This window comes from Oncorhynchus gorbuscha, linkage group LG07 (genome assembly GCF_021184085.1).
Source record: "Oncorhynchus gorbuscha isolate QuinsamMale2020 ecotype Even-year linkage group LG07, OgorEven_v1.0, whole genome shotgun sequence".
NCBI classification, from domain to species: Eukaryota; Metazoa; Chordata; class Actinopteri; order Salmoniformes; family Salmonidae; genus Oncorhynchus; species Oncorhynchus gorbuscha.
The window spans coordinates 26,249,842-26,277,787 of record NC_060179.1 but is presented as its reverse complement, the minus strand read 5'-3'; the positions used below and the strand labels follow the sequence as shown (position 1 = coordinate 26,277,787).

Sequence of the window (27,946 nt, the reverse complement as noted above, 5' to 3'; positions counted from 1 at the left end):
CTGATTAGGGGTGTTGTTAGGCTTGGCTGCCTGAGGCGATTCTCAATCAGAGTCAGGTGCTTGTCGTTGTCTCTGATTGGGAACCGTATTTAGGTAGCCTGAGTTCGCTTTGTATTTTGTGGGTGTTTGTTCCTGTCTCTGTGTTGTAGTCACCAGATAGGCTGTAATTAGTTTCACGTTCCGTTCTGTTGTTTTTGTATTTCAGTTATTTCATGTACCGCTATTCTGTTAATTAAAGTCATGAGTAACCTACACGCTGCATTTCGGTCCGACTTCCTTCATTCAACAGACGGACGCCAGATAAGAATGGCTACATTGGACATTTTTAAAGGTTTAAAACATGCAAGCAAAGGAAAGGACTTAAGCCCAATTATTTATATATATACTAGATGACCGAAAGGGTGCGATGTTTTGAAGCCACCGGGCCTCCATCTTGACACTCCCCCACCTTCGTAAAAAATATTTTGTAAGCTATAGAAATGCAATTGTAAATATCTACATTAGTTTTTGCCACATATATTCTATTACAGACACCTACCTTCATGCATACTTTTACATTACATTATGTGAGCTAAAAAAATATATAAAACACTTCCTTAAAGTATAATTTTGTGAAAGTACAGAAAAGAAAATGCCTTCAAAGCCTCTCATTGGCAAATTCATTGCATCAGATATCCAGGGTTTATATACATCAGTGGTTAAGCCATAAGAAGGTAAATAAACTCACTGCATATATATGCTTTGTGGTGGTGAATGATGTCTCTCCAAGCACCACTGGATAAGTTTACAGTGATTCAGGTTTCATAGCACCTTAATGGTCTATCTTTTAAATGATACTCGACTGTCTTTTTATGAATTAACACTGACTGTCACACACACACATGATTTGTGTCAAACATTTGAGTGTCAATAAGTATGAGAATTGTAGAAGAAACACATGGTTCGAATTAAAAAGTGAAAATTCAGTTTGACTACTTCTGTCTTAACGGTCCATAGTTTATAATGCACACTATTGTTTTGCTCTAGACACGTGCACAACGTACGTACACACCCACATACACGCAGATGCACACAGACATCCTCTCTCTTCTCGTTTTCCCTCTCTCTCACACACACACACACAGCTCTGTCTCTCTGCTGCCTTTGATGTTTCCCCTCATGCACTGTGGGTCCCATTTGATCGACAACATGAGAAATCTGGAGCGTCGCTCCATCTCTCACACCTGTTTTCAATTCAGACTGCAGACAGAAACAGTCGATTATTTCTCACAATCAGTTTTCGTTCCGATTCAGCCGCTATTAGTCATGTCTGGAGAGGGTTAGTTTACCTGTGTGTTAAATATGATGGATTGATTCTAAAATGATTCAAGACCAATAATTAATACAACTGTATGATTTCTTTCTGCAATTTGGACACCTACCTTGCTTAAAAAGTTGATTTCAAATAGGTTCAATATGTTTGGGACTCCATGACATGAGTAATGTCTGGCTGTTAAGTTTTCTATTTAAGCTGTGGAAAATACTGGGTATTTCATGTATGATGGTTGTCAGGATGGTGGGGTCAGTTTTAAAGCTGTCTAGTTTTTTTGTTTTTTTAAAGCAAGAGGGAGAATCAACCTCTTACAAAATTTGTGAATTTTTATTTGGCTTTGAAAAAAACAAGAATACACTCATTGTTGTTCTACAATACATGTGAAGTCAAACAATTCACCAAGCATTGCATGGCGAAGTGAAAATAAAGCAGAGGTATTTCAGTGACCGACCGCTTTGCTGCCAAATCTCTGAAACACTTCATTGTGTGTAAATGTTTGGGGGACAGAACATGCACAAAGGCAATTAAGAATGCTATGCATAGACAGCACTCCCACAGGGCCAAGAGTATTGAGGCTAAAGCACAACATACATTATGCAGTTAACGGTTAACATATTGTTGCTACATAAAACCTGATTTGTGTGAATTATCAAATGTAAAGATGATAATAATCTGAGGATAAACTTTCCCTACACCATTTATGTAAGTATATGTAATGTATACTACACTTATACTGTAGTTCCATGGTCACATAAATATTTGTAACATAATTCTATTGTTTGACATACATGTATCCTAGAAGCACAGTATTGACACAACTGTGATTGTTTTATCAAAAGAGATTGAAGTACAATTCTGTTTATGAAGTAAGGTATGTTTCCAATAGTATATCGATACATTTATTTCCAATGTTACTCTATTATTATTTTAAGTGACATAAAATTCAGAATAAGTTATTGAAAATATGAAATAAAAATAACAGCTTGGTGAAAGTTAAATAATACATTTTAAAATATTTAAATGCTCTTTTATCAAAATACTCTGTAATACACACGCATTGAAAGGCAACATTTCATATTCATGTGCAGGAAATTGATGGAATAAGATATAGCATAATAAAAAGCATAACAAACATTATAAACACACACACATCATTCAGCTTACTTCATACAAAATAATTGGTCACTGCTCAACCAGCCGAAGTACTTCGAGCAACATCAGTACTTGTCATCCCCCCCAAAAAAAATCAATGAATCAACAAAGTATCAGTCATAAGATACAAACAACATTAACATGACAAAAATGTTAACATTAGACAAAACACAACCTTCCATTTCAAAAAAGTTCCTCTACCTTGGAAGCACCTGTGACGTTAAGTGAGGTTCCAAATTTGCTCTGTGATTTGAAATTGTGCGAAACCATGTTTGTTTCTAAAACGTGTTGACAAAATGTGACAAAGTAAACAACAAAAAAGGTCCTCTTTTTGGATCACAACGCCACCCAGAGGATGGATATGTTAGTGCCTCCCTTGTGGGTGATCTGGTTAACACGACCACGTACGCAGTCCAATGTCACATAGATGGCTGTACCGTTTTGGACCTGGAAGGAGGCCCTCAGGCCCACGTTGGCCCACTCGCTGCCCTCAGGCATGTGCCCAGAAATCTGCTGGGCCACGGGTGTAGCCTGTCCACCCTCCCCGCTGCCCCCCTGCCGGTGCAGAGTGAGCTTCACCACGTTACAAGAATGGATCAGCTTCAGGTTGAGGGCCACGTTAGCTGTCCCGTCCCCCCAGAAGACAAAGTTCTTTTGGGCGTTGGGTTCCCCAGAATGGGCCAGGCGCACTTGGTCTGATTCTGGGCTGACCTGCTGGAAGAGGAGGGCTTTGTTGCGGACGACTCCAGAGGGAAGGCCTGTCCTGGACACTGTGGCAGTCAGGGCAGAGGAGACAGCTGAGGGGATCCAGATAAGGCTCAGTATACTGATCCCAGTACTGTCTCCAAAGTAGCGGATATTACACTGGGATGGGGATAGGATCTCGAAACTAAGCGAGTGCCCACTATCCACCCTGACAGCCCCAGAAAGGGTGATGGATGTGTCCCTGTAGTTGACGCCCGACTTGAATGCCTGCATCAATTCCTGGTTGGTCCCATTGCGGTTGGCGTAGGCCACCAGAGAGAAGCCCTCTCGGATGCAGGTATGGCCCATGGAGTACAGCGCTTGCTGTAGGACAAATTTAACCACGCCACTCTCTGTAAAGCGCACCCCGCGGCTGTCGTGGGTCAACCCCACCATGTAAGGGTCAGAGACGGAGGTGATGCGGAAGGTTGGACGGTAGTTGGTCTGGTAGTGGGCTGACATTGACATCTGTGCTGTCATGGCCACGGCTCCAGTATCGTGGGACAGCCAGAGCATGCTGAAGGAAGGCCCATTGAGTTCGTAGACATGAAGGTCCTTGCTCTGGTTGCAATGCTGGTTGGGACTCTTCAGGAACAGAGTCAGCATGTGGTTGGGCTCGACCTCTGCGATGCCACTAACACTAACTCCCTGGAAGTACTTCCCGTCTGGCTGCTCAATGCGGACCCCACTGAGGTCGTGGCCCTCCTCCTCTTGACTGCTGTTGAGTCGCATGCCCACCTGGAGGAAGTTCCTGCAATTGTGCTTTAGGGCAAAGTTATGGTCCAGCCACATCAAGCCGTGCTGCTGGAAGGATAGCCGGCCGGCATGGTTGGACAGCAAGTCTGTGGCTTCTTTGCTCTGGACATTGAGCTGGAGGCCAGGGAAGATGTGGCTGCCGAGAGCCCTGGCTGGGGGCAAGGTCACGGTGGCACCCCAGGACTGGGACATCAGGTTGTCTGTGAAGGGTCCACAGACAGAATCACTGGTGGCTGTACAGGGGATGGCAATGGGTTCTCCATTGCAGTCAGAACAAGCCTGGCACTCCGGAAGCTCCTGGTTGTAGAAGTAGTCATGGCCACATACTCCAGCAGCAGCCTCCCTTTCCGACATGCCCAGGCACCTGAACCCTCCTGCTCAGCATCAAACAACGACAAAGAGATGGGAGAAGGAGATCAGAAATATGAGCATGTGCCAAATTGCTTGATACTCTTAGTTGACTATTCAGTAAAAGGACTTCTGGAACCAGGATGGATATCATGTCTAATTACAAATTAGAAATGTTGTAAGCCTTACCTGGAGTGTTGAGGCACTTCACTCCCTGTCCACATAGGTTTGGTAATTCAAGGCATTCGTCTCTGTCCTGGCATATTCTGTCTGCATTGGGAGAGCACTGAGAGACCAGGAAGAAACCAGGTGGGCACATGGTACACTTTTCACACTGCGGCGGCTCCCTCTGGAAGTCACAGTAATCCTCCGGTCCACACGGGGCACCACACCCCAGCAGAGGGTGCGGAAGGTGGGCTTCCCCAACCACATCCATCAACTTAGCATCTACATCCATGTGCATGCCCTTGCGAACGGCATAGGACTTCTGCAGGTGGCTCCGAGCCTGGCTCTGGAGGCCTGCCAGGTGGCTCTCGAAGTAGCTCTGGAGCTCCCCTTGGAGGCCTTGGAAGGACACCTGCTTGACGGTGTCAGAGAGCAGGCCATACTGTGCCTTGACCACGTCCATCTGCTCATACATGCGGCGCTGCTGCTCCAGGATCTCCCGCTGCTGGGCCAACAGCGCCTCCTGCTGTTCGGTTAGCTTTTGCTGCAGGTCGCGGATGATCGTCTGCCCTGCCTGAAGGGCCTCTACCAGCTTCTCCTGCCCCTTAGCCAGTTGGAGGTGTAAGATGAGGGCATCCTCTGAAGGCACCTCATTCTCCCCTGTGAGATGGAATAGGGCAGGGTTTAACGTGTGTAGTAGTCAGAGATAGGATGTGGAACTATGTATAGCTAGCTATTAAACTGGAATCAAGTACTAATAATGTGCTCCTGTACTCTAAGATGATTAGACTTCAAAACAATTCAGCAAATCTTTACTGAAATTGTGGTTAATGCTAAGTTAAATATACTGTGAAATTATGATAATACAGTACATCCCTTTTTGAGATTAAATACTTAAAACAAAAATTTGTTAAACTATTTTGGCACAAAATCTAAAAGTCTAAAAGTAATGGAAGTTTCCTAGGCGGGCTTTTTATAGACATCAAAGCATTCTAAGTTCTTGACTGCCAGACATTTTTTAGTTCAATTGGACTGCAGTCAATGCATGCATAATCTTGGGTCTCAAACACAAGAAGATGGTTGCAATGATGCCTAATGTTTCGTGTTTAAATTAATCCCAAACAAATGTAAAGTAATTAAAGGAATATTATGTGATTTCCATTTCACCATGTCATTTCTAAACAAATCTACGTAGCCTATAAGACAATAATCACGATGAAAACCGCTTGTTCTGGAATGAGACTACTTTGGTTATTTTGCATACGCATTGTGTAAAGGGGTTCCAAATTACGCACACATCCACAGAGTTCAATCTGGCACGAGTTGGAACCCCTTTTACACACTATGCATCTTCCCTCGTCTGTCAATTACGCTGTTCTCAATAGACAGCCTACACTGTAGAGGTGTTACTGTGGATTTGACAGTAGATTACAGGCAGCTCGTGGCAAGTAAAACTCTGTATTTCATATTACAGTACAGTACACCTAATGTAATATAAATACGGCATCAAAGCAAGTACTGTGTAATTACTCAAAGTACAATACCATAAAATGTACTGTATTATACTGTAAAAAGCATGTTGGCTGCTAGGTAAAGTGTTTACACATTATAGTATATTAATTCATATTTGGGTATTTATATCACTTTCACTTCTATAGGTCTTACCAAAGGCTTCCAAACTGGCATCGACTACAGGGCAAAACAGTAGTGATGTTACGTTGAATGCTGGAGCTCCGAGGCATGTGTTGAAATCGCGAAGCAGTGTGCCGATGACTGTATCACTTTATCAGAAGCATGTGATCAATGATGTCTGAAGCTTTGCTGAACAACCACCTTATTGGTTTGGTATTTATTTGGCAGAAGACAAAGGCTACACTACGCTCACGCTATGGGACATCGTCTATAGTAATTTGGCAGCTCTAAATTATTTTGACCAGCAGGTGCCACTAGTGTATACTGTGTTGATCAAAGCCTTGAATGATGAACTTAAATCTCAATGCTTCAGGAAGCTTTGTACTCCCATCACTACAAAACGGACCAAAAGGACATGTTAAAGGCTTAATACTTGCTGCCCATCCAAATTGATGGGGAACTATAACCACATAGTACAGCATTCTCACATTCTCACATTCTCACTCGAGGGTGCAACAAATATAGCCTACTACAAGCCCAAACCTCATAATATGTTAATGAACCAAAAACAACAATACCATGCACCCACTAGTGGTCAAACGGTTATTAGTGCACCAAAGATATGGTATGGTATTGTATTCTGTGGGGTGGAATGACCATACCTTACGAAATACAGCAATGTTTTGCTATGCCCAAAATATTTTCCCACAATGCACCATAATGTACAGTATGATGCAGTAAAATATTTCAGAGTATTTTACTGTTTATAATACCCCAAATGACCATATAATTTACAGTTTTCTGTTACTGTGTAGTATTTTAAGGCATTATAACACTAATAATAATATATTTCATATACAATTGATGTGTGGGTATATACTAACCTGGTTTAATGTCACATGTGAGCTGCACTCCCAAAGGCGCACTGCCAAGTTCAGATGCAGGATATCCAAACTCTGGAAATTCTCCCAGAAACTGAGCAGCTCTGTCCGGCATATGGACAGGGGAAGGCTGGCTGGAAGCTGCGGCATCATCAGCCAGACAGCCCTCTCCCATACAATCTTTTGGACGGGGCTTTGGCCGTATCCTTAGTGGTAATTTACATTCGATTCCCTTGCAGTCTCTGGTGTCGTTAAAAGCGTGGAGCTGTTTCTGAGGAGTAACGCAATCCGCTCCAGTACATCCTGAAACGAAAACTTCAGACGTTTGCATCCTTGCGCTTTCTCTAACGCTGTCACTGTGCCTACCGCGCTGTGGTTGAACAACATACGTGTCTGTTGTGTCTCCTCTTGACTGAGAGCTGTGGTACACATGGTGCTGGCTGGGGACTGCCTGTCCCGATCTGCCCTGTGTTGTCGGGTTATATTGCCGCGGTGGTCTGGATGATCTACCCCCCAGGCATTGGGCTCCGACGCACGGTCTGGGATCCCCAGTCTCGCCACGGTGGCAGTGAGTCCCCCGGCATATCTCTGCGACACCTCTTACTGTGTCATGTAGTGATAACGAGTACACCAATAACAACAGCACTATTCTGGACAATGCCATTTTGCATTTGTTTATCTTCCTGGAGAAAATGAAAACGATTTAAATTTCAGCATCGTTTCGCTCTTATGACACCAGTGTGCAAAAATGTCACATTTTGGATAGATAAGCTTATTTGATTAAATTATATTTGGTTTAGTCTGGATTCCCCCGTATGTATTTTCTTGTTTAACTATAACATTTAAAGTAAGCTACCTGAAATCCAGATATGACAAAGTAAACTCCAACAGACAAAACAATAGGGAACATTACCTGTGGCTCTGGTATTTGGTGTGGATGCCCTTTTTGAATGTCGTCAATAAGATAAGAAAACAATTTGAAACGTGCATCGCTCCCCTCACTCCATGTCTGACCCACTCTATGTCTGACCCACTCTGAAGGCTTCTGGAATAGAATGCTAGTATGTGACATTCCAAAGACTTAATTAGCATCAGGTTTCCCCAGCCGCAAATTAACCCTTCCCCTTCCTATTCTTCCTTCCTATCGGAACACACTAAAAACAAATGGTTCTATATAGTGCCAAATACGGGTTATTGGGCTTGTAAGAATAGCAGAATCGTTTCTGGTACTTTACACTCTTCAAATCAAATCCAGCTTCATTATATAGCACATTTCAGACATGGAATGCAACGCAATGTGCTCTACTGAAAGAAAAACAACACCAAAAAACATTGACAATAAAAACTGAAATATTTACTACACAACAAACATAAATGGATGTAAAACAAAAATAATAACGCAAACTGATTGAAGGAAAAACAAAGCTAAAAATGTGTGTTTCAAGATCTCTTTTGAATATGTCCACAGTTTCTGCCCCCCTCAGGTTCTCTAGAAGGCTATTCCAGGCTATATTGTATGTTTTGCAGTTGACTAATGGCTTTCTTGGGTAGACCAGATAGGAGAGCATTACAGTAGTCAAGCCTGCTTGTAATAAAAGCAAGGATGAGTCTCTCTGGATCAGCCTAAGAGAGAATTAGTGGTGACTCGAGGAAACCTGGAGATCCTCAAGGAACCCATGGAGGTCCTCAAGGAACCATTGCTAGTCAATGGTTCATATTTGCACCTTTGGTTAGTTGAGGGGTTTTTGAGGGACCTTTTAATGGTTCAATGTAGCAATGGGTTCTTGGAGGAACCCTGGAGTGGAGGTGTGGCTTAGTAAGGGCGTGGCTTTAAGATATATATATTTTTGGGCAACCTGTTAGAGTCAAAATCATTGCTGTTCATCTGTTCAGTTGTTTTTTTTTTCATTTATTTATTTCACCTTTATTTAACCAGGTAGGCAAGTTGAGAACAAGTTCTCATTTACAATTGCGACCTGGCCAAGATAAAGCAAAGTAGTTCGACAGATACAACGATACACAGAGTTACACATGGAGTAAAACAAACATACAGTCAATAATACAGTATAAACAAGTCTATATACAATGTGAGCAAATGAGGTGAGAAGGGAGGTAAAGGCAAAAAAGGCCATGGTGGCGAAGTAAATACAATATAGCAAGGTAAACACTGGAATGGTAGTTTTGTAATGGAAGAATGTGCAAAGTAGAAATAAAAATAGATGGGGTGCAAAGGAGCAAAATAAATAAATAAATTAAATTCAATAGGGAAAGAGGTAGTTGTTTGGGCTAAAATATAGGTGGGCTATGTACAGGTGCACTAATCTGTGAGCTGCTCTGACAGTTGGTGCTTAAAGCTAGTGAGGGAGATAAGTGTTTCCAGTTTCAGGTATTTTTGTAGTTCGTTCCAGTCATTGGCAGCAGAGAACTGGAAGGATAGGCGGCCAAAGAAAGAATTGGCCTTGGGGGTGACTAGAGAGATATACCTGCTGGAGCGTGTGCTACAGGTGGGAGATGCTATGGTGACCAGCGAGCTGAGATAAGGGGGGACTTTACCTAGCAGGGTCTTGTAGATGACATGGAGCCAGTGGGTTTGGCGACGAGTATGAAGCAAGGGCCAGCCAACGAGAGCGTACAGGTCGCAATGGTGGGTAGTATATGGGGCTTTGGTGACAAAACGGATTGCACTGTGATAGACTGCATCCAATTTGTTGAGTAGGGTATTGGAGGCTATTTTGTAAATGACATCGCCAAAGTCGAGGATTGGTAGGATGGTCAGTTTTACAAGGGTATGTTTGGCAGCATGAGTGAAGGATGCTTTCTTGCGAAATAGGAAGCCAATTCTAGATTTAACTTTGCATTGGAGATGTTTGATATGGGTCTGGAAGGAGAGTTTACAGTCTAACCAGACACCTAAGTATTTGTAGTTGTCCACGTATTCTAAGTCAGAGCCGTCCAGAGTAGTGATGTGAGGTGCAGGTAGCGATCGGTTGAAGAGCATGCATTTAGTTTTACTTGTATTTAAGAGCAATTGGAGGCCACGGAAGGAGAGTTGTATGGCATTGAAGCTTGCCTGGAGGGTTGTTAACACAGTGTCCAAAGAAGGGCCAGAAGTATACAGAATGGTGTCGTCTGCGTAGAGGTGGATCAGAGACTCACCAGCAGCAAGAGCGACCTCATTGATGTATACAGAGAAGAGAGTCGGTTCAAGAATTGAACCCTGTGGCACCCCCATAGACTGCCAGAGGTAGTTCTTTTGTTCTCTGGCAAATGCCAAACGTCCTGCAAAGTGTTGGGCTGTAAGCACAACCCCCACCTGTGGATGTCGGGCCCTCATACCACCCTCATGGAGTCTGTTTCTGACCGTTTGAGCAGATGGGAGGTCATTTTGCAGGGCTCTGACAGTGCTCCTCCTGCTACTCCTTGCACAAAGGCGGAGGTAGTGGTTCTGCTACTGGGTTGTTGCCCTCCTACGGCCTCCTCCACGTCTCCTGATGTACTGGCCTGTCTCCTGGTAGCGCCTCCATGCTCTGGACACTACGCTGACAGACACAGCAAACCTTCTTGCCACAGGTCGCATTGATGTGCCATCCTGGATGAGTTGCACTACCTGAGCCACTTGTGTGGGTTGTAGACTCCGTCTCATGTTACCACTAGAGTAAAAGCACCGCCAGCATTCAAAAATGACCAAAACATCAGCCAGGAAACATGGGAACTGAGAAGTGGTCTGTGGTCACCACCTGCAGAACCACTCCTTTATTGGGGGTGTCTTGCTAATTGCCTATAATTTCCACCTGTTGTCTATTCCATTTGCACAACAGCATGTGAAATTTACTGTCAATCAGTGCTGCTTCCTAAGTGGACAGTTTGATTTCACAGATGTGTGATTGACTTGGAGTTACATTGTGTTGTTTAAGAATTCCCTTTTTTTTTGAGCAGTGTAGATACTTTTGTACCTGTTTCCTCCAGCATATTCACAAGGTCCTTTGCTGTTGTTCTGGGATTGATTTGCACTTTTCGCCCCAAAGTACGTTCATCTCTAGGAGACTGAACGCGTCTCCTTCCGGAGCGGTATGATGGTCACGTGGTCCCATGGTGTTTACACTTGCATACTATTGTTTGCACAGATGAACGTTAGAAATTGCTCCCAAGGATGAACCAGACTTGTGGTGGTCTACAATTTATTTTCTGAGGTCTTGGCTCATTTCTTTTGATTTTGAAGGTAGGCCTTGAAATACATCCACAGGTACACCTCCAATTGACTCAAATGATGTCAATTAGCCCAGCAGAAGCTTCTAAAGCCATGACATCATTTTCTGGAATTCTCCAAGCTGTTGAAAGGCGCAGACAACTTAATGTATGTAAACTTCTGACCCACTGGAATTGTGATACAGTGAGTTGTAAGTGAAATATGTCTGTAAACAATTGTTTGAAAAATTACTTGTCATGCACAAAGTAGATGTCCTAACCGACTTGCAAAAACTATAGTTTGTTCACAAGAAATTTGTGGAGTGGTTGAAAAACAAGTTTTAATGGCTTCAACCTAAGTGTATGTAAACTTCCAAATTCAGCTTTATATATTGTTTTTTCTCACAATGTAGTGCATATACAGTGCCTTGCGAAAGTATTCGGCCCCCTTGAACTTTGCGACCTTTTGCCACATTTCAGGCTTCAAACATAAAGTATTTTTTTGTGAAGAATCAACAACACGTGGGACACAATCATGAAGTGGAACGACATTTATTGGATATTTCAAACCTTTTTAACAAATCAAAAACTGAAAAATTGGGCGTGCAAAATTATTCAGCCCCCTTAAGTTAATACTTTGTAGCGCCACATTTTGCTGCGATTACAGCTGTAAGTCGCTTGGGGTATGTCTCTATCAGTTTTGCACATCGAGAGACTGAATTTTTTTCCCATTCCTCCTTGCAAAACAGCTCGAGCTCAGTGAGGTTTGATGGAGAGCACTTGTGAACAGCAGTTTTCAGTTCTTTCCACAGATTCTCGATTGGATTCATGTCTAGATTTTGCTTTATGTTTTGGATCATTGTCTTGTTGAAAGACAAATCTCCATCCCAGTCTCAGGTCTTTTGCAGACTCCATCAGGTTTTCTTCCAGAATGGTCCTGTATTTGGCTCCATCCATCTTCCCATCAATTTTAACCATCTTCCCTGTCCCTGCTGAAGAAAAGCAGGCCCAAACCATGATGCTGCCACCACCATGTTTGACAGTGGGGATGGTGTGTTCAGGGCGATGAGCTGTGTTGCTTTTACGCCAAACATAACGTTTTGCATTGTTGCCAAAAAGTTCAATTTTGGTTTCATCTGACCAGAGCACCTTCTTCCACATGTTTGGTGTGTCTCCCAGGTGGCTTGTGTCAAACTTTAAACAACACTTTTTATGGATATCTTTAAGAAATGGCCTTCTTCTTGCCACTCTTCCATAAAGGTCAGATTTGTGCAATATACGACTGATTGTTGTCCTATGGACAGAGTCTCCCACCTCAGCTGTAGATCTCTGCAGTTCATCCAGAGTGATCATGGGCCTCTTGGCTGCATCTCTGATCAGTCTTCTCCTTGTATGAGCTGAAAGTTTAGAGGGACGGCCAGGTCTTGGTAGATTTGCAGTGGTCTGATACTCCTTCCATTTCAATATTATCGCTTGCACAGTGCTCCTTGGGATGTTTAAAGCTTGGGAAATATTTTTGTATCCAAATCCGGCTTTAAACTTCTTCACAACAGTATCTCAGACCTGCCTGGTGTGTTCCTTGTTCTTCATGATGCTCTCTGCGCTTTTAACGGACCTCTGAGACTATCACAGTGCAGGTGCATTTATACTGAGACTTGATTACACACATGTGGATTGTATTTATCATCATTAGTCATTTAGGTCAACATTGGATCATTCAGAGATCCTCACTGAACTTCTGGAGAGAGTTTGCTGCACTGAAAGTAAAAGGGGCTGAATAATTTTGCATGCCCAATTTTTCAGTTTTTGATTTGTTAAAAAAGTTTGAAATATCCAATAAATGTCGTTCCACTTCATGATTGTGTCCCACTTGTTGTTGATTCTTCACAAAAAATACAGTTTTATGTTTGAAGCCTGAAATGTGGCAAAAGGTCGCAAAGTTCAAGGGGGCCGAATACTTTCGCAAGGTACTGTGTTTTGTCTGCATTAGTTCTTCATTTGAGTATTTTGACAGTGAAAACTGTTAATATTAAACTTATGTACACGTGACCATGCATTGATAATAAACAGAGAGGGCACTATGCATAAATATTGAAGGAACTTTTTAATTTGCAGTATACATACTTAAGATGATGAACAGGAATGACATTTAAACTAACAGCTGACCAGAAATAACCATCTAAAAGCCACGCCTCCAATCTTATAGGCTGCCACCCGTACAATATATTATTAAAAACTTTCACAATTGAACCCCTCCCATCACAAATAGGTTCTGGTTTTAACCTTTACACAGGGGTTCTTCGAAGATCCTGTTCAGAGTGGTTCCTTAAGGAACCTTTTCAACTCGAAAGGTTCCGCCAGTGTGTCCGAACCATTACTTCTAAGAACATGAAGAGGTTCTAAATGGAACTTGTAAGGTTCTATAAAGAACCATTAAAAAATATTTTCTATAGCACCAAAAAAAAGGGTTCCGCTATGGTTACATCCATTTTTGGGGCTATATAAAACCCTTTTTATGGTTCTTGATAGAACCTTTAAGGAGAATGGTTCTATAAAGAACCTTTCTCAATCTCAAAGGTTCTTTGTAGAACCATATAGGGTGTTTTTTCTGGTTTAATAGTCATATTATGTTGTTCAAATTTCATTTATTTTATTATTGTGTTTAACAACAAGTTGAATAATGTGAGCTTTGGAACGACTGGGTGGTCCATGAGGAAAGACTAAAGAACTACTGACTTAATTAATCGTCCTCAAGAGAGTAGATAAAATGGAATGACACTCTCACTCAGTTGCACAAAAAGAGATGTGAAAAAAACACGCCCCAAAATATTCGATTGAGCCGCCCCTACATTTAAATGATCACTAAAAGAGGAAAGAACACATGTTTTAACTGCAAAAAACCATTGAAGGGCTCAAAGAGTTTTTGGGTCAGTATGGTTCCACATTGAACCAAAGGAACCATCATTTTTGAGTATCCTTAATGTCACTTTTTAAATTTAATTTGACCCCCTTTTCTCCCTAATTTCATGGTATTCAATTGTTAGTAATTACCATCTTGTCTCATCGCTACAACTCCCGTACGGGCTCGGGAGAGACGAAGGTCATGTGTCCCCCGAAACACAACCCAACCAAGCCGCACTGCTTCTTAACACAGCGCTCATTCAACCCGGAAGCCAATGTATTGGAGGAAACACCATGCACCTGGCAACCATGCACTGCAGCCAGCCCACCACAGGAGTCACTGGTGTGCCATGAGACAAGACTTACAGGCCAAACACTCCCTAACCCAGACAACGCTAGGCCAATTTTGCGTCGCACCACGGACTTCCCGGTCACAGCCGGCTGCGACAGAGCCTGGGCGCGAACCCAGAGTCTCTGGTGACTGCGATGCAGTGCCCTAGACCACTGCGCCCTTGAAGTCACTTTTTATGGCGCGTCCTTTGCGGTGTAACGTATATTTCCAATGCCAACGTGCCAATAAAATATTATTGTCAACATTGATTTTGTTAAATATAATGTACTAGCTATTATGCAAATGCATAACGAAGAGGAAATTAAATGTCTGAGCCTTTACTAACATCAATTTATAGCCAAGGCTACTAACTCTTATTGCACAGTTCATAGAAGCTGAAAGTATTTCTAGAACAACTTACCCTTTATTGACTGGCATGTCTCATTTGTCCTGAATGAACTCTCTGATGACCTTGTTGTCAACAGTGTTGTCCGAGGTGTCAGTAGGTTTTTGCTCTGGACATCTTTATTGTTGAGACAGCTGTTGCCCTTCCAATGTCTGTCACGTCAAACTCACCATGTCTAGGGTGGTGACTAGGGTAGTCAGGAAATGTCTATCTTTTGTTGAGGAGACCTTAGGTGAAAGTCAGGAATGTGAAACCTTAATATTGGACTTTCTCCCAATCTCATTAGTTAATTAGACTAGACTCTTGGGACTGGCTTGCATATCATGTAGTCATTAATATATATTAATATCTGATTTGAGTGAATATTTGAGACATTTTGTAGTACTGCCTATCAATAATTTTTACATAACCTTTACTTAACTAGGCAAGTCAGTTAAGAACAAATTCTTATTTACAACAAAGGCCAAACCCGGACGACGCTGGGCCAATTGTGCGCCACCCAATCACATCCGGGTGTGATACAGCCTGGATTTGAACCAGTGATGCCTCTTGCCTTAGACCACTGCGCCACTCGGGAGCACCCTAATAAATTCATACAGTACACACAGCTATAAATATATATTATTTGAGTGTTGTTTGCTCTTTTGATTGCTAATGAAATCTTGTTAGAATAGCTATTTTCCACATCAACTCAGCAAAAAAAGAAACGGCCCTTTTTCAGGACCCTGTCTTTCAAAGATAATTATTAAAAGTCCAAATAACTTCACAGATCTTCATTGTAAAGGGTTTAAACACTGTCTCCCATGCTTGTTCAATGAAACATAAACAATTAATGAACATGCATCTGTGGAACGGTCGACACTAACAGCTTACAGACGGTAGGCAATTAAGGTCACAGTTATGAAAACTTAGGACACTAAAGAGGTCTTTCTACTGACTCTGAAAAACACCAAAAGAAAGATGCCCAGGGTCCCTGCTCATCTGTGTGAACATGCCTTAGGCATGCTGCAAGGAGGCATGAGGACTGTAGATGTGGCCAGGGCATTAAATTGTAATGTCCGTACTGTGAGATGCCTGAGACAGAGCTACAGGGAGACAGAACGGACAGTTGATCGTCCTCGCAGTGGCAGACCACGTGTAACAACACCTGCACAGGATTGTTACATCCGAACATCATACCTGCAGGACAGGTACACGCTGGCAACAACAACTGCCTGAGTTGCACCGGAAACACACAATCCCTCCATCAGTGCTCAGACTGTCCGCAATAGGCTGAGAGAGGCTGGACTGAGGGCTTGTAGGCCTGTTGTAAGGCAGGTCCTCACCAGACATCACCGGCAACAACGTCTCCTATGGGCACAAATCCACCATCGCTGTACCAGACAGGACTGTCAAAATGTGCTCTTCACTGACGAGTTGCGGTTTTGTCTCACCAGGGGTGATGGTTGGATTTGCGTTTATCGTCGAAGGAATGAGCGTTACACCGATGCCTGTACTCTGGAGCAGGATCGATTTGGAGGTGGAGGGTCCGTCATGGTCTGGGGAGGTGTGTCACAGCAACATTGGACTGTGCTTGTTGTCATTGCAGGCATTCTCAATGCTGTGTGTTACAGGGAAGACTCCTCCTCCCTCATGTGGTACCCTTCCTGCAGGCTCATCCTGACATGACCCTCCAGCATGACAATGCCACCTGCAATACTGCTGGTTCTGTGCGTGGTTTCCAGCAAGACAGGAATGTCAGTGTTCTGCCATGGCCAGCGAAGAGCCCGGACCTCAATCCCATTGAGTACGTCTGGGACCTGTTGGATCAGAGGGTAAGGGCAAGGGCCATTCCCCCCCCAAAATGTCCCGGAACTTGCAGGTTTCTTGGTGGAAGAGTGGGGTGACACCTCACAGCAAGAGGTGTGTGGGGCGGCATGGTAGCCTAGTGGTTAGTGTTGCACTCATACCCAGAAGGTTGCAAGTTCGAATCCCCAAGCTAACAAGGTACTTATCTGTCATTCTGCCCCTGAACAGGCAGTTAACCCACAGTTCCTAGGCTGTCATTTAAAATTTGATTTTTAAAAAACTGACTTGCCTAGGTAAATAAATAAAGAACTGGCAACTCTGGTGCAGTCCATGTAGAGGAGCTGCACTGCTGTACTTAATGCAGCTGGTACGGACTGTTACACCAGATACAGACTGTTACTTTTGATTTGAACCCCCCTCCCTTTGTTCAGGGACACATTATTCAATTTCTGTTATTCACATGTCTGTGGAACTTGTTCAGTTTATGTCTCAGTTGTTGAATCTTGTTATGTTCATACAAATATTTACACATGTTAAGTTTGCTGAAAATAAAAGGAGTTGACAGTGAGAGGACGTTTCTTTTTTTTGCTGAGTTGAGTTATTTTGTCACAACACGATGAAAGGAAAAAATAGTCAGTCAATAGAGCAAAGTGATCAAATCCCTCACTGTTTCTGCCCAGACACTTTTAAACTTCTGCTCCTGCTGCTCCCCAATACATGTACTCCTGTAAACATTTAAGTGTTCAGACTTATCAGTCTTAAGAAAGGTTCAAGGTTGGTGGCAATGCCTACCCTCACACCACCCACCAAGTTCAGTAGCAATTAATATGAGACCAAAGGAAAGCTAATGTTACCTCGCAGTAGAGGGCGCTACTGCACACCTGGAAAACATATTTGTGTATGCATAACTTAATAAAACACTGACCTGGGTCTTTGTGTTGAATTACATTTTTACAGACACTTTATTGTATTTCAATGAATGTTTTAGGGTTTTCAAACTGCTTTTACGATTATCACACAGCACTTAGGTTTGGAAGGGCATTACTTGGAAAGCCAATGTGAGGTGTGGACTAGCACATAGCTTAAGAGAAATAACACACTGGAGACATAATAATAATGGTTTTAAAGTATGCCATCTTACCTTGCCTTTCATGTACGCCACAACCCTCACACCTTACCATCTGGCCTTTTGCAGTTATTTGAAACCTGGTATGGATTTTCACAACCGCTTTCCTGTACTGAAGGCAAGAGAGATCTTTGTCAAAGAGAGCTTTGTCTAATTCCATTTTTCTATTCAAACTGCCATTTCACTGTATCAAATCCTGCCTCCATTAAATGTGTGTTTAAGTTTGCTGTTGAAGCTGCACAGGCAATGGTCAGAAGTTAAGTTGTTGTTTCATGTTCCTACATCTCAGAAGCGTTATCTCAAACGTCTTCCTATTAGTCAGCTATAGATAAACAGAGTCAATGGTGCGGAAAGCCTGCTATTGTCAAGTGCTTTTAAATAGATCCTTAAAGCAATAGGTGAAACAACGCCAGCCGCCCCAGGGGCATTTATTCTTGAATTTGTTCCAAGGAAATGAGTATTCAACATTATGTAAAAAAATATATATACCTAAGAGGCATGCTTAGGTATACAGAAACACACACATATTTTTTACATGAAATTAAGCATAATGATTATGGCTGTAGATTGCAGGAAATATCAATTTCAGGTGTTTGAAAAAGTCTACATTATCTAGCTTCTGGACCACCCCCCCCCCCAAGCTATCCTCACATACTTTGTGCCCCCTCAGATTTTTGGGGTGCATGACACCACTGTGTGCATTGGAGGAAAAAACAGTGTAAAAAGTGTTTTTGTTGTTTTGATATGGTAAACGGATGTGGCAGTTTCACAGCTATGGATTCCAGCTGTAAAACACATGGTATGGGGATGCTATAGCAGGAACATAGCTCCCTCATCGTAGGGTTCATGGATGAAGCTGAAATCTGATGGATAGCTGACATCAACCATATACCGGCGAGGGTGACAACACAGTTTTTATTTACCCTCACCGCTGACCACCTCCACCCAGTCAATGAAAGGTGAACGGACAGCAAAGGAAAGGGACAATAAACATAGCTTCTTAACTCAACAATGGTGATCGTTCATTCAGTGAATTTATTTGGATAGGGCTCAGGAATAAGTAACATAAGAGGTCGATTAGGGCCCCATGCCGCTAGGGGTCCCGACCAAACAAAAAAAAATACACAAAAAAACAACTTTCTTTAGGGACTTTAGTAAACTTACTGGGAGTCAGTAGTGTGGTTGTGCATCAACAATTTTTCTGTTGTTATGTCAGTCACACCGTTAATCAATTAGCCATGTCAGCAAAATGGGTAGAATTGCAGGAAATCTTGCTTTGGGCCCCCAAAAGGCTAGAGCTGGCCCTGATAGAGCTCTCCAAAATATGACTGTTAGCCTATACGCTATCATATAGAGTAAATAGGGGCAGCAAAGGCAGCCTATGGCTACCATCTGTTCTTCAACCCCTGGGATAGGAAATAAGAGTGGGTGGAGCACATGCTTTCCCCAAGTGTTTATTTAATACATCACATCTGATGAAAGGCTCTAGACTCATTCAGAGCTATTTTGTTTCCCCCCATGGAGTTCAACCACACAACATGTTGACAGCCTCTCGCCACAGAGAGAGAGGGTGGTCTGTGTTTCCCATTGGAGCCAAAGGCCCCCAAGAGAAAATAGGTTCAAACATTACAGCTCCAGTGCTAGTAATGTCTGAATAATGGACAGAAAATATGGGAAGCTGGCTGCTATTTTTCTCCACTTTTAGTGAAGTTCTTTCCACTGTTGGTTGCCAAGGTGGGGATGGGGGTCAGTTCCCTTTTAGTTAGGCTCATTAAGGGAAATACCCTAAATCCAGTTCACGTTGAAAATGGACTAAGATTCCCTGTGAGGTTTTTCATCATTTTATAGCATTTTAACGTGACTGGCCAGAAATGAATCCTAACCATCTTGCTTTTAACTACAGTTACTCAAAGGAAGTCTCGCTCTTTTATGATCACTGATAATATCTGGCACATAAGTCATGATGGGTCAAGATTTTATTTTGTAACTAATGTGTTCTGTCTTCTTGGCCAGGCTTACTTGACAAAGATATTTCGAATCTTAATATAACCTTCATCAGTTATATATTTGGATAAATATAAATGTCTGCATGTCTGCTTTACTAGATGATGACCAGGTGGCGAATCGCATCTCTGCATGTCTGGCAGACATATCAGTGTGGATGACGGATCACCACCTCAAGCTGAACTTCGGCAAGACGGAGCTGCTCTTCCTCCCGGGGAAGGACTGCCCGTTCCATGATCTCGCCATCACGGTTGACAACTCCATTGTGTCCTCCTCCCAGAGCGCTAAGAACCTTGGCGTGATCCTGGACAACACCCTGTCGTTCTCAACTAACATCAAGGCGGTGGCCCGTTCCTGTAGGTTCATGCTCTACAACATCCGCAGAGTACGACCCTGCCTCACACAGGAAGCGGCACAGGTCCTAATCCAGGCACTTGTGATCTCCCGTCTGGATTACTGCAACTCGCTGTTGGCTGGGCTCCCTGCCTGTGCCATTAAACCCCTACAACTCATCCAGAACGCCGCAGCCCGTCTGGTGTTCAACCTTCCCAAGTTCTCTCACGTCACCCCGCTCCTCCACTCTCTCCACTGGCTTCCAGTTGAAGCTCGCATCCGCTACAAGACCATGGTGCTTGCCTACGGAGCTGTGAGGGGAACGGCACCTCAGTACCTCCAGGCTCTGATCAGGCCCTACACCCAAATAAGGGCACTGCGTTCATCCACCTCTGGCATGCTCGCCTCCCTACCACTGAGGAAGTACAGTTCCCGCTCAGCCCAGTCAAAACTGTTCGCTGCTCTGGCTCCCCAATGGTGGAACAAACTCCCTCACGACGCCAGGACAGCGGAATCAATCACCACCTTCCGTAGACACCTGAAACCCCACCTCTTTAAGGAATACCTAGGATAGGATAAAGTAATCCTTCTCACCCCCCCCCCTTAAAATATGTAGATGCACTATTGTAAAGTGGCTGTTCCACTGGATGTCATAAGGTGAATGCACCAATTTGTAAGTCGCTCTGGATAAGAGCGTCTGCTAAATGACTTAAATGTAATGTAAATGTAGATAATGGCCTTGAGTATATTCATAGCTTTACAGTCCCAGCCCCTGACTTTACCCTGCACAAATCTGAACTCACACCACAAAACACTGTATATATACGCCAATATTCAAACAGCTTAAGAAAACAAAAATAGTTATTGGTATATTAGTATGTTTAGTCATCTTTCTGAGCTTTTTTGTGCTCCCTTTCAGTAACATCTTTTTCTTTCGCATTTTTATTTTCATTAATGTTTTTAGAATAAACCTGTCCAATGACAATCTCACTTTTAAAAGTGAATAGTTTGTTAACTCGTGGCCAAATAATGTTGACTCATCTTATACTTGTATTTGTGGCTAAAGAATCCATTGGATTAAAAAAATAAAATTTAAAAACCTCAAACTGATATCTCAAACAGAGGTCTATTTCTGTTTTGCAATCGTTGTCCCTTTCACGGGACAGTTTTGAACAGGAAAAGTTATTAATAAACAAATTAGGCACATTTGGGCAGTCTTGATACACAATTTTGAACAGAAATACAATGGTTTATTGGATCAATCTAAAACGTTGCACATACACTGCTGCTATCTAGTGGCCAAAATCTAAATTGCACCTGGGTTGGAATAATACATTATGGCCTTTCTCTTGCATTTCAAAGATAATGGTACAAAAAAATACAAAAGAACAGTTGTTTTTTCTTTGTGTTATCTTTTACCAGATCTATTGTGTTTTATTCAAAGTGTTTCCTTTCAAATGGTACCAAGAATATGCATATCCTTGCTTCAGGGCCTGAGCTACAGGCAGTTAGATTTGGGTATGTCATTTCAGGCAAAAATTGAAAAAAAGGGGCAGATCCTTAAGAGGTTTAAAAAATGCTTGCTATTTCCTCATAGAGAACGATGCCATCCTGCCTCATTGGCTAAACTGGCCAATCAGTGGTCTACTCGCATTAATATTTGTTGGGGTATACCCACACAATTGCGACAAAGAAAATCTGCTTTTTCAGCATATTTAAATACGATTTTTGTGGAAGTTAAAGTATTTTACTCATATTGTAATTAATTACAGGTCATATTTAAAAGAAATTTGGAAGCACTGGACAGTTACTTTAAATGTGTTCTACATCATTTGGCTCCGTTGGCACCATGTAATATAGAATTCTGGTCAAATTGAGCCAAATGCAACTCCTCATTATAAACCCAAAGGTTACATGTCATAGCAGACACCCACTCATCTGTTAATCACTTTCAAAGGAGAAAATGATTTCTGAACCTAAACACCTCAACAATCGCTGCAATGCTTCTACCTTCTCTCTTTCTATTTCCCTCTCCAGACACTCCTTTCCCAGTATCAACATTAATGAACCTCAAGTGTCTCATTGACACGCATTGTTTTCAAATTTAAAATTTAGATCTGCACTACACGAAAAATAAAAGAGACTATTCTCTAACTTTTAATGCTAAATCACACCTATCAGTAATGTACATACTCACCATTACTTTACAGTTAAGCAAGTGGATATGCGAACTTTGGCACTGCCCAGAGCTCAGTGTTGTAAAAGTGTTCAGCTCTGCTCTGGATGGAATGCACTGACAGGTCTAGACCTGAACTTCCGCATAGACCAGGAAACTAAAGTAACAGTTGTTGAGTCAGATATAGTCCAACTCCACACACCCAACCCTTCATGAGTTGTGGTGTTTGTTCAGTGTTATTAGAGAGAAAACTAGACATAATTGACGTCCGATAACCTGTTATTATTCTATCGATACGTGAAAAAGGATTACACAGGTATCAAAGGTGAGTTCCATTTCTGTTATTGTTGGGATCCACTCGATCCACTGAAGAAACTATATAACTAACCATTGTCTTCCAATGCTGCTTGCGTTCACAGTAAGTACTGAAAGAGTACTTCTACTAACAATAGGATCATCTCCTCATTTGTCAATGTCAATCATGTTCGTTATTTTCTCTACATCAGGCTTAAGCAAACAATTTTTTTGTCTTTATCTAAATGTCAGATACCATCAATGTGAAAATCATGTACTTTCCATAGACATGTCAGATTACGTATGTCTGTGTTGTCAAGTTTTCCTGAGTGATACATAGCATTGATATCAGATTAAAAGAGGGCAGAATTGCAGAGTGGCCAGTGTTTTAGGTACACCCATCATGTACTTTCCATAGACATGTCAGATTACATATGTCTGTGTTGTCATGTTTTCCTGAGTGATACATAGCATTGATATCAGATTAAAAGAGGGCAGAATTGCAGAGTGGCCAGTTTTTTAGGTACACCCATCATGTACTTTCCATAGACATGTCAGATTACGTATGTCTGTGTTGTCAAGTTTTCCTGAGTGATACATATTATTGATATCAGATTAAAAGAGGGCAGAGTTGCAGAGAGTGGACAGTTTATTACGTACACCCATCTAGTATTGGATCGGACCCCCCTTTTCCTACACAACAGTCTGAATTCTTCGAGGCATGGATTCTACAAGGTGTGGCGTTCAAACATTGCTCAATTTGTATCAAGGGACCTAACGTGTGCCAGGAAAACATTCCTCACACTAATACACCGTTTCCACGGTAAAGTGTGTTTAGAGTGTCTGCCCTGAGATTGGAAGGATGGGAGTTCAATCTCCAGCCGAGTCATACCAGAGTCATAAAATGGGACCCGATGAGTCTCTGCTTGGCACTCAGCATTAAGGAGAGAGATTGGGGTTAAGGCCCTGCGATAGACTAGCATCTTGTCCAGGGGGTGTACTTGTACATCAAGCTGCCTCATGCTACAGAAACAGGAGATCTTCTCCTATGAGCCATTCTGAATCGTGCCAGTTCTTGTGTGTTTTATCTCCCCAACTAGGGTTGACCATGAACTAAATATAGGCTGATGTATGACTCAGGAGCCAGGCTAGAAGAACTTGGTTAGCCTCTAATTCCACCAGGAAGGCCAGTAGAGTAGTTATTTTCTCCCTATTGGTGTTCAGAAAGTTGGCTCCTGGCAGCTGAAATTCCTGCTGAGATGACAACCAATGAATGCAGACACTATTACAGAGAGAAGCAAATCACTTGTGAAATATCTCTCTCAATACTTTCCAATGAGAAAGGGAAGGAGTGAGTGAGCAGAGGGAAAACCAATTTCAGAAGGTCAGGCGTATTTGAACTTTAATATGTATGCGGAAGGAAGTAGGCAGAATTTTTCTTGACTGAATGTTGGAAGACTTTGACATAGATTGCATTTCTCTCAAATTGAAATTAGTCTGGTCTGTTTGACATCTTGAGTTGTTTTCATGCAAGTAACTGTCATATTATTACACTATTTTTGAAGTGCCAGTTTTTCAAGATGGAATATGTGGGTCCATATTTTAGTTGTCTACATAGTCCTTGCAATGTAGATATCATGGTTGGGGTCAATTCCAATTTAATTTCAAATTCCAAATTCCATTCTGGAATTCAAGCAGGTGGTGGAGAATTGGACAGTTGAATTGGAATTGCAGCAATCTTCAAAAAACATAATTAGAATTGAATAGGAATTGTAAAAGAAAATTATCCCTGAAATGGAATTGGATTTGAATTGGAATGTAGACTGTCTGAATTGGAATTGATCATGAACCACCTTTGGAGTTGAATCGGAATTTAGACAGTCTGAATACTAATTTAATTGGAATTGAAGAAGAAATCCATCCTTGGAATTGAATTTGAATTGAATTGGAATTTAGACCGTCTGCGTTAGAATTTATTTTGAATTAGAAAAGAAAACATCCTTGGAATGGAATTCCATCCTTGAATTGTATTATAATTGTGCAAATTCCAGTTACTGAGTTAATGCATTTAGAATTTAAATTTAATGCAAACTTAGTTTTAAATCAAATAATTATAATTATATACATTACTTTTATGTAGCATTTTTTGTATCTTGTCTAGAGAAGTTAAAATGTCATTTTTTTCCATTTAGGTTATTTTGTTCCAATTAAAGTGATAGTTCACCAAAATTACCTTACCCGTAAAGCTGCAATATGTAACTTTTTGTTAGACCTGACCAAACTCGCATGGAAATATGTGTTATTGATCTGTCATTATCATTGAAAGCAAGTCTAAGAAACGGTAGATATGTTCTATGTGGATGCCTCCCTAGTGGCGCAGTGGTCTAAGGCATCGCAGAGCCAGCTGTGCCACTAGAGATTCTGGGTTTGAGTCCAGGCTCTGTCACAGCTGGCCGTGACTGGGAGACCCATGTGGTGACGCACAATTGACCCAGCATCGTCTGGGTTAGGGGAGGGTTTGCCCGGCAGGGATGTCCCATTGTGCACTAGCGACTCCTGTGGTGGGCTGGGCACAGTGCATGCTAACATGGTCGCTAGGTGTATGGTGTTTCCTCCGACAAATTGGTGCAGCTGGCTTCCAGGTTAAGTGAGCATTGTGTCAAGAAGCAGTGCAGCTTGGTTGGGTTGTGTTTCAGAGGACCCATGCCTCTCTCAAGTCTGTATGGGATTTGCAGTGATGAGACAAGCCTGTAACTACCAATTGGATACCATGAAATTGGGGTAAAATAAAGATATGTTCTATGTGTGCTATTTCTATGCTTCATGTTCTTAAGTTTCCTTTTTAAATCTTTCACTGACAATACAATATTCTTTTGGTTATGGAAAATATATTTAACAGCGGTTTAGATGGTACAATGATTCTCTACACAATACTTGCTTGTTTTGTCGCATAAACTGAAATTAGGCAAACTATTAGAATTTTTAAAGACGCGCATAGCGCGACATTGTCATTTTGTAATTTGGGTGAACGATCCCTTAAGGATGCCTTTTATATGGATGCATAATTCTAATTCCACTAAGTATTGCTTATTAAATTATTATGTATTGATTTATAATTCCACAACATATGCCATATAGCAGACACTTTTGTATTGCTTACTTTTAGCCTTGGAGAAATACATTTGAAATGGTGTCAGAGGGCCCATTTTGTTGTGTTACAGCCTGAAATTAAAGTGGATTAAATTTAGATTTTGTGTCACTGGCCTACTCACAATACCCACAATGTCAACGTGGAATAATGTTTGACATTTTTTAATTTACAAATTAATAAAAAATGAAAGCTAAATGTTTTGAGTCAATATTCAAACCCCTTTGATAAATTCAGGATTCAAAATATGCTTAACAAGTCACATAAATTGCATGGGCTCACTCTGTGTGCAATAATAGTGTCTAACATGAGTTTTGAATGACTACCTCATCTCTGTACCCAACACAAACAATTATCTGTAAATAAAAAAAGCACACATTGAATATCCCTTTGAGCATGGTAACTTTATTGATTACACTTTGGATGGTCTATCAATACACACAATCACTACAAAGATACAGGCTTCCTGCCTAACTCAGTTGCTGAAGAGGAAGGAAACCACTCAGGGATTTCACCATGAGGCCAATGGTCACTTCAAAACAATTACAGAGTTTAATAGATGTGCTAGGAGAAAACTGAGGATGGATCAACAACATTGTAGTTACTCCACAAAACTAACCTAATTGACAGAGTGTAAAGAAGGAAGCCTGTACAGAATACAAATATTCCAATAATGCATCCAGTTTGCAATAAGGATGGCCTGGTGTCAAGAAGGGCAGCAAAGAAGCCACTTCTCTCCAGGAAAACATCAGGGACAGACTGATATTCTGCAAAAGGTACAGGGATTGGACTGCTGAGGACTGGGGTAAAGTTGGGGTAAAGCTCCGGAGAAGACAATGTGAGCGCTACCATCAGTCCTGTGTCATGCCAATAGTAAAGCATCCTGAGACCATTCATGTGTGGGGTTGCTTCTCAGCCAAGGGAGTGGGCTCACTCACAATTTTGCCTAAGAACACAGCCATGAATAAAGAATGGTACTAACACATCCTCCGAGAGCAACTTCTCCCAACCATCCAGGAACAGTTTGGTGACGAACAATGCCTCCAGCATGATGGAGCACCTTGTCATAAGGCAAAAGTGAAACTAAGTGGCTCAGGAAACAAAACATCGCTATTTTGGGTCCATGGCCAGGAAACTCCCCAGACCTTAATCCCATTGAGAACTTGTGGTCAATCCTCAAGAGGCGGGTGGACAAGCAAAAACATACAAATTTGGATAATCTCCAAGCATTGATTATGCAAGAATGGGCTGCCATCATCAGGGCAGATTGCAGAGGTCTTGAAAAAGAAGGTTCAACACTGCAAATATTGACTTTTTGCATCAACTTCATGTAATTGTCAATAAAAGCCTTTGACACTTATGAAAATCTTGTAATTATACTTCAGTATTCCATAGTAACATCTGACAAAACATATCTAAAGACACTGAAGCAGCAAACTTTGGAAATTAATATTTGTGACATTCTCAAAACTTTTGGCCACCACTGTACACTGGAGTTGCTCACGGAGACAACATTGAATGTTCTTGAGTGGCCTAGTTACAGTTTTGACTTAAATCGGCTTGAAAATCTATGGCAAGACTTTAAAATGTCTTTGTAGCAATGATCAACAACCAACTCGACAGAGCTTGAAGAATTGTACAATTATAACGTATTGTACAATTGTACAATCCAGATGTGCAAATAATTTACCTAGAAAGACTCACAGCTGTTATCGCTGTCAAAGGTGATTCTAACATGTATCGACTCAGGGGGTTGAATACTTGCATAATCAAGATATATTCGTGTTTTTAGTTTCATATATATTTTTTACTAACGTTTGAATTTTTGTTCCACTTCGACATTACAAACTATTTGGTGGAGCTCATTACCAAAAATTAAAATCAAGACATGTTAATCCCACTTTGTAACACAACAATGTAAAGAGGTGGGAATTTTTTTTTGAAGATAAAGACTAACCATGCAAGTGAATGGAATGAATTCATCTCTATCACTAACAAACACAGTCATGGGTGGTATTTCCAACTTTCACTCTAAAGGCACACTGCGATATATGCTAATGTAGATAAATATCTGCATAGATCCCAGAGTGCCTGTCAGTGAATGTTACTGTTAATGTTACCATTAATTTTTAATTTTAATTTTACCTTTATTTAACCAGGCAAGTCAGTTAAGAACATATGTGTTTGCTAGTGTGTTTGCTAGTGATAGAAATGTGTTTGTTGCATTCAACTCAGCATATGTATGTGTGTCTTTTGGAAGTTAG

At 41.7% G+C, this 27,946-nt stretch overlaps 2 protein-coding genes across 7 annotated transcripts in view; one reads left to right on the top strand and one right to left on the bottom strand.

The window, feature by feature from the left end:
* Positions 1–1,620: 1,620 nt before the first annotated feature.
* Positions 1,621–22,376, bottom strand: nell3 (NELL (neural EGFL like) family member 3). 6 transcript variants are annotated; one of them, XM_046355963.1, is made up of 6 exons: positions 22,262–22,376; positions 17,743–17,839; positions 14,829–15,040; positions 6,994–7,673; positions 4,502–5,137; positions 1,621–4,338 (listed from the first exon to the last, which is right to left on the bottom strand). In XM_046355963.1, exons 3-6 carry the CDS (start codon positions 14,843–14,845, stop codon positions 2,801–2,803), a joined length of 2,871 nt encoding a protein of 956 aa, XP_046211919.1. In that variant the 5' UTR covers positions 14,846–15,040; positions 17,743–17,839; positions 22,262–22,376; the 3' UTR covers positions 1,621–2,800. The 6 variants fall into 6 exon arrangements, with proteins under 6 accessions (XP_046211919.1, XP_046211920.1, XP_046211922.1 ...); XM_046355964.1 differs by lacking the exon at positions 14,829–15,040 and having other exon boundaries at positions 22,262–22,375; XM_046355966.1 differs by lacking the exons at positions 6,994–7,673; positions 14,829–15,040 and having other exon boundaries at positions 22,262–22,375.
* Positions 22,377–22,398: 22 nt separating this feature from the next.
* Positions 22,399–27,946, top strand: part of LOC124039709 (amyloid beta (A4) precursor protein-binding, family B, member 1 interacting protein) — a 29,670-nt gene continuing 24,122 nt past the window's right edge. The window contains 1 exon segment of the mRNA XM_046355967.1: positions 22,399–22,565. The gene's annotated coding sequence lies outside the window, so the exon portion shown is untranslated.

What these genes read in the sequence shown, in the direction of transcription:
- nell3 (XM_046355960.1), bottom strand. Translation starts at nt 8,082, where the DNA reads ATGCTAATTAAGTCTTTGGAATGTCACATACTAGCATTCTATTCCAGA. An exon ending in ACCAAATACCAGAGCCACAG is followed by an intron (nt 7,674 to 7,903) that starts GTAATGTTCCCT and finishes CATTTTCTCCAG; the next exon opens with GAAGATAAACAAATGCAAAA. An exon ending in GAAGTGCCTCAACACTCCAG is followed by an intron (nt 4,339 to 4,501) that starts GTAAGGCTTACA and finishes GATGCTGAGCAG; the next exon opens with GAGGGTTCAGGTGCCTGGGC.